Raw genomic sequence first — 15,228 nt, 5'->3', positions numbered from 1 at the left:
CACACTGATTTATTACTCTTGAGATGGGGGGGGGTGGGGGGTGTAGGGGGGGAGAATGGGAGCCATAGTCCCAGCTCTCACCATTTGTAAACCATCCCATTTTTTTATATGCTACTTAGAAGTTGTGCAAGAACTGAACTCCACATGGAAAGAGCACACGTTCCAGTCCAGTGTTTGTGTCCTCACCTGACACGATGCTCTCTGTTTTGTCAAACGCATGTGTGAAATGGAGCTTGTGACCCCCTTTTGCAAGTGGGATGAAACGCAGGACATTTGGAAGCTGGTAATCTTAAGGACAGCTGTGGTCTGCTGCCCAGAAGGTGTGTGCAAGTTGACCACTCTGGCAGCTGTGAGGCAAGGAAGGAGCCATAGTATTTGGTCAGGTCTTGGTGGAAGGCCTCTTGGAGAAGACAGGAAGGCAAAATCTATCTGAAATAGTCCATGAGGTGCACCTTCCAGCCACTCCATTGTCAGTTTTGCTCAATCATTTAAAAAGCAATGCTGCGTAGGAGCCGGCTGTTATTTGTTACTATTGAGTAGATCGTTTCGCAGGTGGCTAGAGGCTGCATGATGATCGCAACTAACATCAGGCTCCTGGTTTTTGTTAAGGAAGCAGAGGAGGACGTGCTTGGTTTCTAAAACTGCGGGGTCAGTGTTCCTGTTTTTGTCCAGCCGACTTTGCTTTTGCCATCCCGACTTTGCTTTTGCCATCCCAGTGCCTAGGAATGTTGTCCAAAGTTTCTCCCTGCTTGCTTCCAACACCAGTTAATTGTTCCACCATCAGCTTGGGCTGCCTTCACATGGGTGCCCTCCTTGGTGTTATTTAATACTCCATTGTGTCCGCCTGCTCAGAGGAATCTTATTGATCCAGTGAGCTTCCAAACATGTTAAGAGGGGTGGAGAGAAACAGTAAAAGCCAGGAACTAGAAGCTGACTCAGTGAATGCAGACACCTGAAAAACCATGAGGAGCGCTGGGGCAAAGTAAAGTAGGGGCAGGGTTTCCAATGAAGTCTCTATTTACCTGCTTTTTAAAAGAGGGATTTTACTGCCAAAGTGTTTTTGCTGGGCAGTGATTTCCAGAGACACTTTAACTGGGAGTTATTTAGTGCTCATCTCTGCTTTGAAATCTCTTCTTTCATTCCAGGTGTTTTACAGCAATCAAGTTTTCAGAATTTGAAACTTTATTTTTTATGTAGCTTGTCTTTATTTTATATACAACCTCCAGGTTGTTGATGGTTCTCCAAACCAATTGGCATGATGGCTGTTTTTCATAGCACTAAAATAAAAAGCTGCTGCAGGCAAAAGGAACAAGATCCTACCAACTGCGAACAGAGGAGGGTAAATGAACCTTGTCTGAAATAACACATGGCCCTAGACTGAGCCCTCTCAGTCAGTATGCATCATACAATTAAGTCTTACTATGGCAATGTGAATACGGCAATAGTGACATAAACAACAACCAAAAATCCCACTTAGGTATACTATTTGTCACGTGTTTTCTTTTCCCAAGTGAATGTTCCTGATAGGCTCTACTGGATGTTTGGTATATTACCTCTTCTTGGATCGCAGTAGAATATTTCTGTGTGTGGTATGGCAGTGTTCAACTTCCCTTAGAGTGACTGGATTTATTGCTGGGATTCTTTCTTTTACACTTGTGCCTATTCCAGTGTGGCCTTGGAAAAGAGAGTTGTTGTATGTACTGTTGTTATGCAGCTGCAAACACAAAGCTTGCTGTTCTTAGGCTAGGTTTGTTTCACACTGCCCAATCTTCCCAAACGCTTGTAGAGAGAACCTTATTGTTATATTTAATAGTGGTTATTTGTTTTATTCATGATATTTACATGACTCGCCATATTAGGAAAGGATGGATTATGGCAGCAGATGCACTCTTTCCCTGGGGCTCCTTTGAGACCAGCTTTGAGCATCGGTTTTGCAGGAGCTCCCATTCAGATAGTCAGGTTCGTTTACCTTAATTTGCTAACACCTGTAGTCATCCACCCTCTTTTGTTCACATATAGGATAACCTGAGTGATGACTCATAGGGGTATTGCCTTGCGGCAGTGGTGCCCATCGCTCAAAGCTCTGAACTATCAAAAGCCTTACGGTGCTCCTTAGGAAATGCAGCAGTGGCAAATATACCTGGAAGCAATCCATTTTTTCCACCTGCTTTTTAAATAACTATGGTGAAGTGAGTGCCAGGGAGGGGTTAGATGAAAAGTCCTAACCTGCTCACCTTTGGCGCTTGTACAGGGTACGTTGGCTTACAACAGCGTCCTCAACCTGCCTCATGCACGACTCAAGTGGGAGCAGTGTTTCCATGAAGGCTGTTGGATCGGACCCATAACGGCTGCTGAGACAAGCGTATTCACCTTTCACAGAGGGAGACCTGGAGTATAGGGAGATTAGATGTCTTTCCAGAAGTGGTAGAAAACCACCTGAGGAGCCCAGGTCTCCCAGCCTCCATGGGAGCGGCTCTGCCGTTAGCAGAGCCCTGCCCTGCCTGTCCCTGCCTGTCTGGCGGCCGGCACAGCCGTCTGGCAAAGGCCACGTCTGGTCTGGTCCCTCAACACGCTTCGCTCAGCTTTGCTTTCGAACTTGCAGCTGTAGTTCCAGCCAGTGAGGGGGAAATGCTAGTAACAGACAGGAAAATCTGCTTTAATCTTGACTGCCTTACAAGGCAAATCCGTCTCATTATAGTACGGTGAAGCTGTCATTGAAATTTATGTGATTTCAGTTGGGTTTTTGTTGTGGTTTTTTTTTTTTTTTTCTTTTTTTGTGTATGTATGTATATGTGATCTGGATTTGCCCCTAAATCATGATGTCGTATTTGACTGCCAGGAACTTAATAGTTGGGAGTGAGTGTGTTCAGCTACATTATACAGACTGTACTGCCATCTGCAGGAGGTGCTATTATAAAAAGAGAAAACTATTTGTGCGTGGGTTTTTTGTTTTTTGTTTTGTTTTGTTTTTTTTTCTGCCAGACATTTCTTTTCAATATATGCTGTGGTAAAAACCATCGCAGAACGCTTGGTGCCATACCAGCAGAGTAAATGGCAGCCCGTCTTCTTTTCCATTCATTTTCAGGTACAGCATCTGTATTTCGGATGAGCCCTCTGTCCTCCTGCAGTTGATTTTTCAACTGGGGGGGGGTTGTTGCCACTTTTTCACAATTTTATGCTTTTTAAATGCTGTAACGGGAGGAAAAAATGAAAGAAAAGCTGAAACTTCACTTCTGCTGACAACCCCCTGAGAATTTCTTTAAAAGCCAAAGTGTTCCAGTGGCAAATGGAAACATCAACTCTTTCCTTCTGAGGAGGGCGTTTTACCAAAATAGAAAAGATGATGTTCAAACGTATTTTTTTTTAATAATAAAAAAGCCCAATAAAAGTCAAATGTGTCTTTTTTGATCAGCAGCAAAAAGACAAAGACCAGCCCTTTAAGTCAGATGCTGTAAACTGACCTTTGGAGAAAAAGGAGAGGTTTGAGCGGTTTTCCACAAATGCTAATGGCCTAGAAAACATGTTTATCCAGGGCTGGGGGAAGGCTGCTGCACTGCTACCAGCTCAAAATGTCCGGAATGACACTTTCATTCACAGATGTCTTTCGTCTGTGCCTCAGAGGTCCGGGGTCAAAGCAGCACCGGCAGGCAGGTAGGCAGGGGCGAAAGGTTTGATCAGTCTGTGATGGCTCCACTCGCTCTGCATTTGTCTCTGAGGTATTGCCGCCCGGGGGGGACAGTCGGGCTCTGGTCCTACTCACTTCCTATTATCCATGTGACTTGTCTCCGCCACGCTGGAGTCACTTTGATTTGCCTGATGTACTGCTTGACAAAGCTGGGTGATGGCTGGGAAGTGGATCCAGCTGCTCTGAAAAGCGCACACCTGACATGCCAGTCCTGGTGCGGGCACATCATGGGGAGCATTTTTTAATTCAATGTAATTTATGCATTCTTGCAGTCCTGTGTGTGCCTGGCCTGTCAGCCAGTGCCTAGATGAAGGCTGACAGTTGTCATCCAGGGCCTGAAGGTAGCCTCACATAATGACACATTAGACATACTAATGATGTTTTCTTCTGGCATAATGTTTTCTTCTCAACTTTCCTCTCTCCTCTCCCCCCCCACCCCCTCCTCCCTCCCTCCCTCCCTCCCTCCCGACTACAGGGATGCTCAGGACACAAACACGCCAAGGAGACTGCGTCTGCAGAGAATGTGGAAAATGCTTTACCCAACCCAGTCACCTCAGGACTCATCAGAGGTCCCACACAGGTACCTTTTCACACTTGCTCTTGCTTTCTCCCTTTCCTGCTTGCCTGCTTTTGGATCCAGCTAACAAAATGCCAAGAATTACGTTTCATATACCATGTTAACCTAAGTAATTCCAGTACCTAAATCTAATAGACAGGTTTTTTATTTTTACGACTCTTGCTCTTGTTCTCCGGATATTGCTTACCTGATCCCTGCCCGAACTCCATAAAATTGCAATGCATTTAAGATAAGTCTGTTTGCAAATCTTTTATTTTAATTAGAGAGTAGGGTACTCAGAAATGAATATGCTAATGAATTCTGTTGCCACCAGCACAAATTGAAATCAAAGTACCCCTTTCAGCACAACATAAGGCTTTGTTTTGCCTCATCGTTGCTGTTGACAGGAACATTTTTCGGGAAATGAGATTTTTCTGCAGACCGGTCAGCCCTAAAATGGGAAATCCCTACCAGCCATTTTTAACCTGGCACAGGCTGTGGTTGAGGCTGTAGGAGGCTAAAGCCACCGGTGTCGAGAGACCTCCTGAGCATTGCACGAGACAGTGAGACTAGCGGGTTCCTCCTGAAAAGTGTGAATGATGCATACATAAGCCAGTCTGATGCAAAATGACAGAGGCCAAATGGTAAGTAATGCAAGAAGAGGGTCCCTTTACACATACACTGATAATTAATGTTGTCAGTGATTGCTTTCTTCAGCGCTGAAGTCTGAATTAAAAAGGGCAGTGGCCCTAGGCTGCCATTAGCACACTCTCTTACAGTAAGTGTTACGGTAAATTGGTATTTTCCGGCCACAGGCTAGTAGCTGGTGTCTTTTTTTGAACGTGGTTAATCTGTAATGGTCTCAAATAATGTACACACACTAACGAAGCTTGAATGTTCATCTGTTAACAAGCCCCCTTGTTCCCACAGTGGTATTTGAGTCTAATGGACTCCGAGGTACTGAAGTTCACACCACCTCCGCAGATGCCCCAAAACAAGTATGTTTTACAATTAATTGGATGTTTGGTTTTTAATGTGGTAGCTGGGAAAAAGTTGCACAGTGATACTCATCACTAAAGCGCTGACTGTTTTATAACATGTATAAATAATAACGGTGTTGCTTGACTTTTTAGCTCTTAAATTTTTTAAGCGTTTTATCAAAGTCTGTTATATAGAGAGTCAGTTAATTGTAGAGCAGGTAGTTAGTGTTTAAATAAACATGTTACCAGCTTACTGGGGAGTGGGTGGGATAAGTAACTGTAATGCACAGTGATATATAATACTGAGATAGTAGATAAAGAATTCTTAGAAATAATTTGCTTTTACAACTAACATGTTTTCTGCTGCAACAATACAATTAACACTTAGTCTGTATTTTTGTGAAGAGTATTCGTACCCTGATAGCCAGTATCTGGCCTTTGAAAGGCCCTCATCCTCCAGTTTCCGTGGACTCTCTGTGGCGGTGTGCTTTCCTGTTTCTTAGTATACAGAGTTTCCTGTCTTAACAAACATGTCTCAGCACTCTGAATTATGTATGACAAAGCTGTTACATAGAAAACCATTAAACTGAATTTGTTTTGCGTATCTTAAGTCTTTGGCAACCAGTGTCATAACCTGGACCTTCCCACTCCATCTTCCAACTTGGCAGGTGGGTTTCAGGGAACACCTTCTCATGGCGGTTTTCTTTCATTGTGAAACTGCCTCCAGCATCACTCACTTTTTCTTTCATCCATGTTTTTAGTTTAATTTTGACTACAGCACTTTTGCTGTCCTCTCTCTTACTAGACGACGGTAGATGCTTTCGGCCATGCTTAGAGAATGCATCTCCGTTCTAGTCCCGCCTTCGTGAAGTTTAGTAGTTGGTTTCTACTTGCTCAGTAAACATCCTCACTGGGCACCACCACATCACATAGTTCATACGCTGCATAGTTCATATGCTGCACCCTTCGTGGAGACTCTTAGCACCTTGTCTATTGCACTTGCATCTTTCTGGCCCAAAGGCTACGTGGAGAACCCAGCTGCTGCCACAGGAGTATCTGAGTTGCTGTCAGGCTGTACGAGTGGCCAACAACTCTCCTCATAAAGTTTTCAAGATGGCGTAGCACTCAGTAGTTGTTGTGGGCAGCATTTGCTTTGCTTTTCTGGGATAGTAGCAGCAAAGTTATGCTGTAGTTAGAGAACTAGGTGAAAGTGCTCTCCTTATGATGCTTATGCAATAAAATTGTGCAAGGGCATACCTCTCAGTAGAAGTATGTGACAGAGTGAAACACTGCAGCTCTGAAAACTAGCTCAACTAGTCTTTGGTTCTCATTGGTTTAGTAATGTAGATTCCGTAAACCTAAGCATGTTTAAAATGCTCTTAAATCTTTTCATGCTCATGGTTTTATCTCGTGTGTAGTTGAGATTGGATTCTGAAGGCATCTGGGCTTTTTTCCTCTAAAAGACAATGTAAGGTCAAAGTCGGAAATACATTTCCAAAAAATTCTGAAATGGTCATTATCTATCCAAAAAGAGATGTGGCAGCTCAGTCCACATCTGGACTCTTTTTGTAATTTGGGTTATATTACTGCACAATAAATTTACTCGTAATCTTGGCTTTGTAAACTACTGCCATGCCAGAATTTATTGACTAACTTCATCCACGGCAAATGTAGTTTGCTCTTGCGGTCTCAGTCCGTGTCAATCTGTCTTCAAAGTATTTGATTAAATTACAGCATCTCTCAGTACAGCAGAATACTGAGCAGGCGTTAGCTTCATAAATCGCTTCGTCTCTTGCCCGTCGGTATTTCTTCCACAGAAGCTGCAGTATGATCACTTCTCCAGGAGATAGTTCCCTGTCTTTTGTCTTGTTTGCTCCTCAGTATCAGCCTTTGTCTCGGTTTGTCAGCACCTGTGTCGGTTAGGATTATTCAGTTGTCTGCCGTTTTGCTTGTTCTCGTCGCGCGCAGGCTTTGCGCTCCCCCAGAAGACTCCACCTGCACAGTCCCTGGGCGTTAGGGAGGGAATACGCTCATTTCTACCTGCAGCCGTAGGGGCCTTTAGAAGCACAGAAATGAGTTCGCACCGGGAACGATGCCTGCAGCATTCTGGTAACATTACAATTTCCCACTTTAAACATTGTCACTCTGTGTCTTCATTTCATTTCTTAATTGGGGACAGATCTATTCATGAGAGTTTATAGTGTAAAGTCAGTTCAAGTTACAGAAGTGCCGTGCACATGCTCCAAGCAAGAAACAATAGTTACCACGTATGGTAGCTTGAGAATGAAAGGTTGTTTTTTTATTTTCTTTTTTTATGTTAAGTGGAAATGATTCACTTTACATAACGTTGCCTCCTTACAGGTAAAATGTCTTCCCCTGAGTAGTCGGCTAAAGAGTAAAAATATTAACATTAGTATTTCACAGTTCCCCCATTCCCGTCAGTAGTCAACTAGAAGATCATCTCTAAAGGTTTTCTTTGTGAAAGAATGTTAGGTAGGGCTTTTAAAGTCCCCCAGCATAGTAGCTTACAACAGCGCTACATTATATAGCAGTTTTCTCACAGAATAATTTTAATTCTGCATGTTAAAAATAGGGTTTACAGCCAGGCTTTTTCAAAAATGAGCCAGCTAAATCTATACTTAGGTGTCTAAATGAAACCTACTTTAGGGTAATGAACCACCAACCAGAGATGCAGGTGTTCAGCATCACTGAAAAGTAGGCCACCTATAGGGGCGTGCAAAGAAGACCACACACACCCAGTTTTGATAATCTTAGCACTGGGCTGTGTTTCATGCTTCGTTATCAGCACCAATGAAATATAAACAAAATGTAGGAAATGAGATGTTCATCTCCTTCATAACATATTTACTGTGGTTTCTTACTTCTACCTGAATGCTTTAAAAAAAAAAAAAAAAACAAAACAACAAAAAAAAACAAACAAGAAGGACATTTTTACATTGAATGAATTTCCTGTGAACTCTGGAATATTTTCTACTCTTCTTTGTCTAAAGGACAAAAAATGCTCATTATATACCCTGAGTCAATACAATCTGTGCAAAGTCATGTAGATTCTCTTGAAATGGTGCCATATTAAACATACTGAATATTCTGAATATTTTTATAAATGCTAAATATCCCAATATATCCATAATTAAGCTTGCTTATCCACAATGAATATGTATCTTAATTTGGAATACACTAAGCAGCATGCAAAGACCTGATTTAGTAGGCATGAATTCGGGGAGCGCACTCCAATTGCTTATACGTGGCAAGACAAAAGCTGGCTCCCCTTCGGAAGGGTCCCTGCGACCGCATGTACCTCGAAGCTGCTGGAGCTCTCAAAGCAAAGCTCTCCTAAAGCATGGGCTCATTTCAGAGACACTGCCTGATGCTGCAACATTGCAACCAGCAGCCCCATTCCCACGCGCGTTCAGTCAGTCTCTAGCCTGCTTTTGCAAAATGGTGACAGCAGTGGTAGCAATTTCTAATACATATGCCTTGCGTTTAACTACTTCTGTTGCATTTTTAAGAACGTACAAAAACTTGGCCCGCTTTAGGAATATAGTTTATCCTCTATCAGTGCTTCGTCAAACAATCTGGTCTAAAAATTTTAAGGGACAAGTAATTGGGTGTTCAAAAGGCATGATTTACTGGTTAGCAATGAGGAAGAGTTGTGTCTAATTGAGAATATATATACGTGAAGCATATTTGCAGTGATGGAGCCTGAGACAACAAGTTCTCTGCCTTTTGCGTGAGTGAAATGAGCAAAACCCCCAAAACTCCAACCTTTGACCTCTCTGGAAAGACGGCCTTTTACTCATAGAAAATCAATTAAAAGCTAAAGCCCAGAAAAAAGAAAAATGAACTGTTGGTATTATGGATACCTCTGGCTGAAGCTTTCTGCATGCCAGAAGGCAGCGAGGGTCCTTTTCTGTGAGAGAGCTGTGGACACCACAGTCCTTGGGCCTCGTTCACTGAATATAGAGGTGCGCAGTAGGCCCTTTGTGACAGGGGTAAACCACCTTCGTTAAGGCGTCCATAAGCCTTAATTTTCTCCACTATAACTATTTTAAACTATTTCTTGTAGTGTTCGATTCTTGAGATAAAATAAATGTGAATAGTCAGAATTTGGGGGATAGACAGACTGGAATGAACCATCAAGAAAACAATATATATATTGCAGAGGGGCTTGAGGGAAAGGCTGGGGGCATCTGTTACCTCTAATCTTTTTATAGACCAGCTACAGTACAGCCCTGCTTGTCCTAAAGCAACTCTGGAGAGAAGAGGAGGAGGAAAGAAAAAAAAAAAAAAAAAAAAAGACGACTAAAAAATTATTTAAACCATTGGTTTCTGGGTTTGGTTGGGGTTTTTTTGCATTGGAAATTTTAGCACTCTCTGTTAGAAGTCCTATTTATGACATTTGTTCATATGAAATGTCTTGCCCCAGTTCCTTGCAGAGTTTCTTCTAAAGATCATGATTAATAGTTCAGTCCTCATTATTGCAAATGTTATTTTTAAATAGTTATTCTGAGAACAAGAATTCCATTAATCAAAATAATAGATAATGAACAAATAAATGGCAACCTAATTTGTCTCGTTCATACATATGGAGATTATAATGCAAACAATCAAGGAATCATGGAGGCTGCTGCACTGGCATCTGAGTAATATGCATGTACTGTATGTCCGTTAGTTTATGAGCATTATAGACAGGATCAGCATCTGTAGTTTTTGTCCCAACACTTTCCCCTTGCCAGCAAACTGGAGCGGTATCTGTGCTCCAAACCGATCACTGCAATTTATTTCAATGTCGAGCGATAATCTGTCTCCAATATATTAACATGCACACAAACTGGTTTTTTTCCTGTTAAGTGGTGAAAAGCCCTAGAAGTTGGTACGAAAGCAGCTTTTGGCATGGAAGCTATAGGTTTCACTTAAAAAAAATCTGCTGTTTTTCCCATTTAAAATGCTGAAAGTGAAGAAAGCCTACTTTTAAAAATGGTAAGCGTTTCACTTCAGGAAGAATTCAATCCAGCGATGTATCAGCTGATTCAAAATCTGACTGGCCCCTCGGGCTGATGCGAGTACAAGGGCGCGAGCCACTGGGTAGGTTTTGGCACGCGTGAAGCTCAGGTGCTGTTTCCCGGTGAAACTGGGGGCACAGCCATGCATCAGAGGGGTCCAGGCACCCACCCACCCACCGCCCCGACCCCTCTGCGCCTCCCTGCCAGGTGGGAGGAGGATGGATTACCCCCTTTCATGGGCCTGTGGACCTGCCAGGCGTGCCTCGGCCGGCCAGCACCCTGCAGGCTATCCATCCCCAAAAAGCACCCCTAATGACACCCCTTTTTTCAGTGCTTACCCAGGGAAACTGGGGCGAGGCGCCCGCCATCTCCTCCTCTCCCTCCCTCCCTCCTCCCCCAGCTCGGCGAAACCCTGCCACGCTCCCCCGTGTACGTAGAGCCGGTTCGATATGAGACGTTTTAATGATGAATGCCTCCTCCTGGAATTGTGGCTCTGTCTCTCCGGCATGATGCAGCCGTGCAAAAATGTAAAGCATCTTTCTTGGTTTACTGCAGGAAATTCAGCATCCAACTAAGGAAGTTTTATCACATCTCTCATTCAGTTACTGTTTCCTACATTTCAAATATACTGCTGTCTGTACAGCAGCTTTTTTTTTCTTTAATTTTGTTGCAAATCTTTCCGGCTTAAACCAAACTTTGACTGGTAAATGTCATGAATCTCGGGCCAGGTTTAATTAGGAATTTTCTAAATCTATTAACAAAAGAGATGCACTTAATACATTATGTCAACCAGAGCTGGGCTTTCTTTAGCTATTTCGAGGGCTGCCATAGGCACAGCTTGAAACTTGCTTGGATTTTACATGGGTGCCGTATTTTATGTTGCATTAATTTAAAATGGTCTGTTTCACTTCATCAAGACTTTAGCTTAAGGATAATGCATTTATGTAAGATTAATCTTGCCATGTTGTTTTAGGATCAGGATTGTAAACTGCATTGTTCCGACAGTGATGTTCTAAATGTCATTTTAAAGCTTTTCTTGGGAGCTGCAGGCTCCCACTTATTCATGATGTTATCTTTAATTTCACTTGATTTTAGAATATCCCTGCTATTTTTTTCAACATGGTAATTACTCATGAAAATTGGCTAAAAAAATAAAAGGAAGATGACAAGGGGGGGGGGGAAAAAGCTGCCTTAGCGTTTGACAGACCTGTGCAAGAATTCAGTTTTTCTTCTTTTAGCTGCCTCGGTGACTTCAAACTTCAGCCTTTTTAAAACACTGATCTACTTACAAATCCCTTTTGGCTAGCTCAAAATTCTGCTTTTTGGAGGCCTCTTCTTCCCCTCCTTGTTCTCAGCCTTCTCTGAACCGCTCCATCAGACGCTATTACTTGCTCTTCTAGTCCGTCAGGGACTTTATATGGGCCCGGCACACTTTGTCTTGCTGGAGATGATTAAAACAACCCAAAAAACTTCTGATGCGGTGGGCCAAAATGAACGTACGTGGTGCTAGTAACGGGTAACGAACGCCAGCAGAGCTTGCTGGAGGGTTGCGCGTGGGAGCGGAGGCGAGAATGAGCTTTTCCCTCTGTCGTCCTTCTTGCAGGGGAGAGACCACGGCGGCGTGGAGGTCGCCCACACGCTGCCTCTCCGGAAGGGAACCTAGAGCCCCGGCGGAGGAGCCCCTGCGCCAGCGGCCCCCACCCCGACGGGCAGCGCCGGCAGCCCCCCGCGCCGCCGCCCCGCGCCCCGGCGGCTGCAGAGCAGCCTCCCTGCCAGCCATCGCCTCGCCCGGAGCCGCTGCGCGAGGCTGGAACCGGCGCTCTGCGAGGAGGGGGGGGTGCCTCTGCGCTGTTAATCATTTTAAAATAAATGAAGATGCTACACAAGATATATATAAATTGACGTACTAATCAGTCCCATGGTTCCTTATTTCCTTTATAATAAACAGTGGAGTTGGCAAGCACTGTGGCAGCACAAGGCATCTGTATTAATCAAGAGAAGTTTGAGACACTGGAAAAATTAAACTTTATGTGATTTGGACAGCATGAAGAAGTTAAGCACTGTAACAAAAACCTCCCTGATGCTCACAATGACTATTTGATACATTTGAAAAACAGCAGTGGATTCGAGGGCTGGAGAAGTATTAATTAATGAAACTGCCACTGCCTGTCATGCTGAAAAGCAAATTAAAAAAAAAAAAAAACAGAGAGAGAGGAAGAAGGGGGGGTGCGGGGAAAAGGTGGCATTCGGTGCTGAGAAAGCAATGCTTGATGAAGGATTAAAGGGACTAAAGAGAAAGACCGTCATTCTGCAATGTTTTGTTTCATTACAGTTTGGGGACCACTTGCATTTCTAGTGCTCTTGCTCTTGACTGCGCACCATTAATAGTATGTGAATATGGAAATTGAAACACTTCCAGAGAAAAGCTTCTATTCGGCTTTGGAAAAGAAAAGCTAGTTGAACACTAAGGAAAAAAAAAAAAAAAAACCAACAGGCTTCTGTGTTTTACTCTCAGGACCTTTTTTTGTAACAGGGCTACTTTCTTCGACCTGATCACAAAGGAAGTCTTCACGTTTAAAAAAAGGAAATAATAAAATGCTCGGCTGTCTCACGCCGCTGATCTGTATGTTTAGAAGAGAAAAGGTGTCAGTGAACAAGTTCAGGCAGCCCTGGGCCTGTAAAGTACTCTCTGCTCCTGCATTTGGTTCAGCAGGTTCACCGCTCCTCCCTGGGCCCCGTGACATTTTGGAAAGACGAGGAACTCCTTTTGTGGTGGCAGGTTAACGTTCATATAAATGTGTCATGTCTTGTACTTGGTGATCACTGGTGGTGTTAGGAAAAAAAAGAAAAAAAAAAAAAGCTTTATATACCTCTTCTACAGTAACTCTTTAACTGCAAGTTTTCAAGGTGGGGTTGTGGCACATAACAGGTTGTTAAACCATGCAGTGTAAGCAATTAAAAATGTATTCCACAGATATAAATATTTTCTTTTCTTATTGCTGTGACACTATGTGTGATGGTAATATTTCTGAGAGTTTCAGATTTTGCACATATAATTTTATGCATTATCAAAAGTTACTGCTGCCTTGAAAGAAAATGTTCTGTGAAAATTTTTGCAAAAGCTTTACTAGTTCTTTTTTAAATTGTAACATTTTGTAAAGGCAGGAAATGGATTAAAAAAAACCCTAGCATGCTAAATATATTTTTCAAAAAAGCAATAATTTTACATGTACAGAAATGATGCTAACCTTTAATACAGGTGAGAGCAACAGTTTACTTAATACAATAATGGAATAGTGCTGTTTTTGTAGAAATGGGCTTCTGACACAAAGATTTGTTAAAAAAAAAAAAAAAAAAAAAAACAAAACAGAAAAAACCTTACAGTGTGATCTTTCTGTTCTAACAGTTTTGGTGGGCGGGGGGTTGCTTTTTTAAAAAAATCTAGTCAGTAATTGGTTCTGGATACTACTTGTTACTTGTTTTAAATTACTTGACAGTTTTTGTTACTTCGCAACACTTGCAACAATGCAAATTAACTTTCTTATGTATTTTTTTTAAACTAGTTTTTCCTTATGCTATTACACCAGATGTATATCAGAATTCTCTGTAAGTCTCGGTGTAATTAGGAACGTCTGTGCAGATACTTACAAGTGACTGTAATTAACTGTTCTGTGAAGTTATTTTGAGGGAGGTCGCATAGACACATTCCATTGTACACCAAAAAAAAGAAAAAAAGGAGAAAAAAAGAAAAAATGAAATATTTTGCTGTGTTGCTTAATGATTATCATTTTGGGTTTGCACTAGCTTTCTCCGTTTGTTTTGTTTGGTGTTTTTTTGTTGGTTTTTTTTGTTTTGCTTTTGTTTTGTTGCTTTTCTGAGTCATATTTTCCATGAGTGAAAGTAATGCAGTTCAGGAATGCACAAAAGCTAGTTGCTTAGCCTATTTGTTTGTGGTTTAGTTATTAAAAACTCTTCTGTACCCAAGATGGCACAAAAGTGTAGTGTACATTTGTAACTTCTCTTTTTTTACTTTTTTTTTTTTTTTTTTTGCAAGCTGATCTAGAAAATCTGCGTTGATATTTAGAGCCAAAAGCTTTTTTCTGGAGCTTTTCTTCCAGAATCTCTGACAGAGAAGCTAGTGCTGTCACTGCCATTACCAGGGTACTAATCAGCAAAGTTTACAATCATAATTTAGCTCCATGAAGAACAACAGTAGGGGAAATCAGTTTAAATAATTATATGCTGTGTATAGCACAGAAATGAGATTTTCACTTAATTAAACAAGAAATAAGAGTGGGTGGGGGAAAGCCAACCTTAAAGACCATCTGTTTTCAGAAGTGAATCCCACAGTTTCTTTTTTCTTCTTTATCATTGTATTGTATTGATTTGTTATTTTAGTTAGGCCATAGTATTTAAAATGAGTTGTGTTCCTTATTTATTTAGTCAATGGGCTTTGATCAGCTCTTTTAAGCAACGTGATAACTTTTTTTGGCATGACGCGCTCCTGTAAAGCCCTTTTATGACTGTTACAGGGACTTTCTACTACCTCTACCAATCTACTGTTCTTCTTCTTAACAGGTTTTTATGGTGTTGCAAGTCTAATGTAACTTAGACAATAAAGGGTTTGATTATCTACGCTGCAGATTCTCAGTGTACCTGCCATCTCTCTCTCTCTCTCTCTCTCTCTCTCTCTTTCTCTCTCCCTCTCTCTGGTTTTTGTGCGGTTTATTATAGCTAAAGAGCAGAAGACTTTTTTTTTTATTCTAGCTAAAGTGAAAGAAGACCTTCCTTGCCAGAGTATTTTTGTATCCTGCATGTTGTGCACTGACCGAAAGTCGAACTTGGAGAAACTTCTTCTACGGAGCTAATCAGCTACTACATTGCCATCGTGCTGTTTGCATTCTTGAAATTCCTTCTGTCAGAAATGCTATGAATAAATCGGTACATACTGCAAAACGGAAAGCAAATTAGAAAGCCAAAACA

At 42.0% G+C, this 15,228-nt stretch overlaps 1 protein-coding gene across 5 annotated transcripts in view; it reads left to right on the top strand.

Moving 5' to 3' along the window:
• The window catches only part of ZNF516 (zinc finger protein 516), a 109,426-nt gene extending 94,521 nt beyond the window's left edge, over nucleotides 1–14,905 (top strand). For all 5 annotated transcript variants that reach the window (XM_087757885.1, XM_087757851.1, XM_087757862.1 and 2 more), the window contains 3 exons: nucleotides 4,161–4,265; nucleotides 5,172–5,239; nucleotides 11,849–14,905. In XM_087757885.1, coding sequence (XP_087614011.1) covers nucleotides 4,161–4,265; nucleotides 5,172–5,239; nucleotides 11,849–11,908 — 233 coding nt within the window. In that variant the 3' untranslated portion in view covers nucleotides 11,909–14,905. The remainder of the gene's footprint in view (nucleotides 1–4,160; nucleotides 4,266–5,171; nucleotides 5,240–11,848) is intronic.
• The last annotated feature ends 323 nt before the right edge of the window (nucleotides 14,906–15,228 follow it).

Source organism: Nipponia nippon, unplaced genomic scaffold, assembly GCF_047370975.1.
Source record: "Nipponia nippon isolate SJK-2023a ecotype South Korea unplaced genomic scaffold, ASM4737097v1 scaffold_1, whole genome shotgun sequence".
NCBI lineage: Eukaryota > Metazoa > Chordata > Aves > Pelecaniformes > Threskiornithidae > Nipponia > Nipponia nippon.
This window is presented reverse-complemented; position numbering and strand designations above follow the sequence as displayed.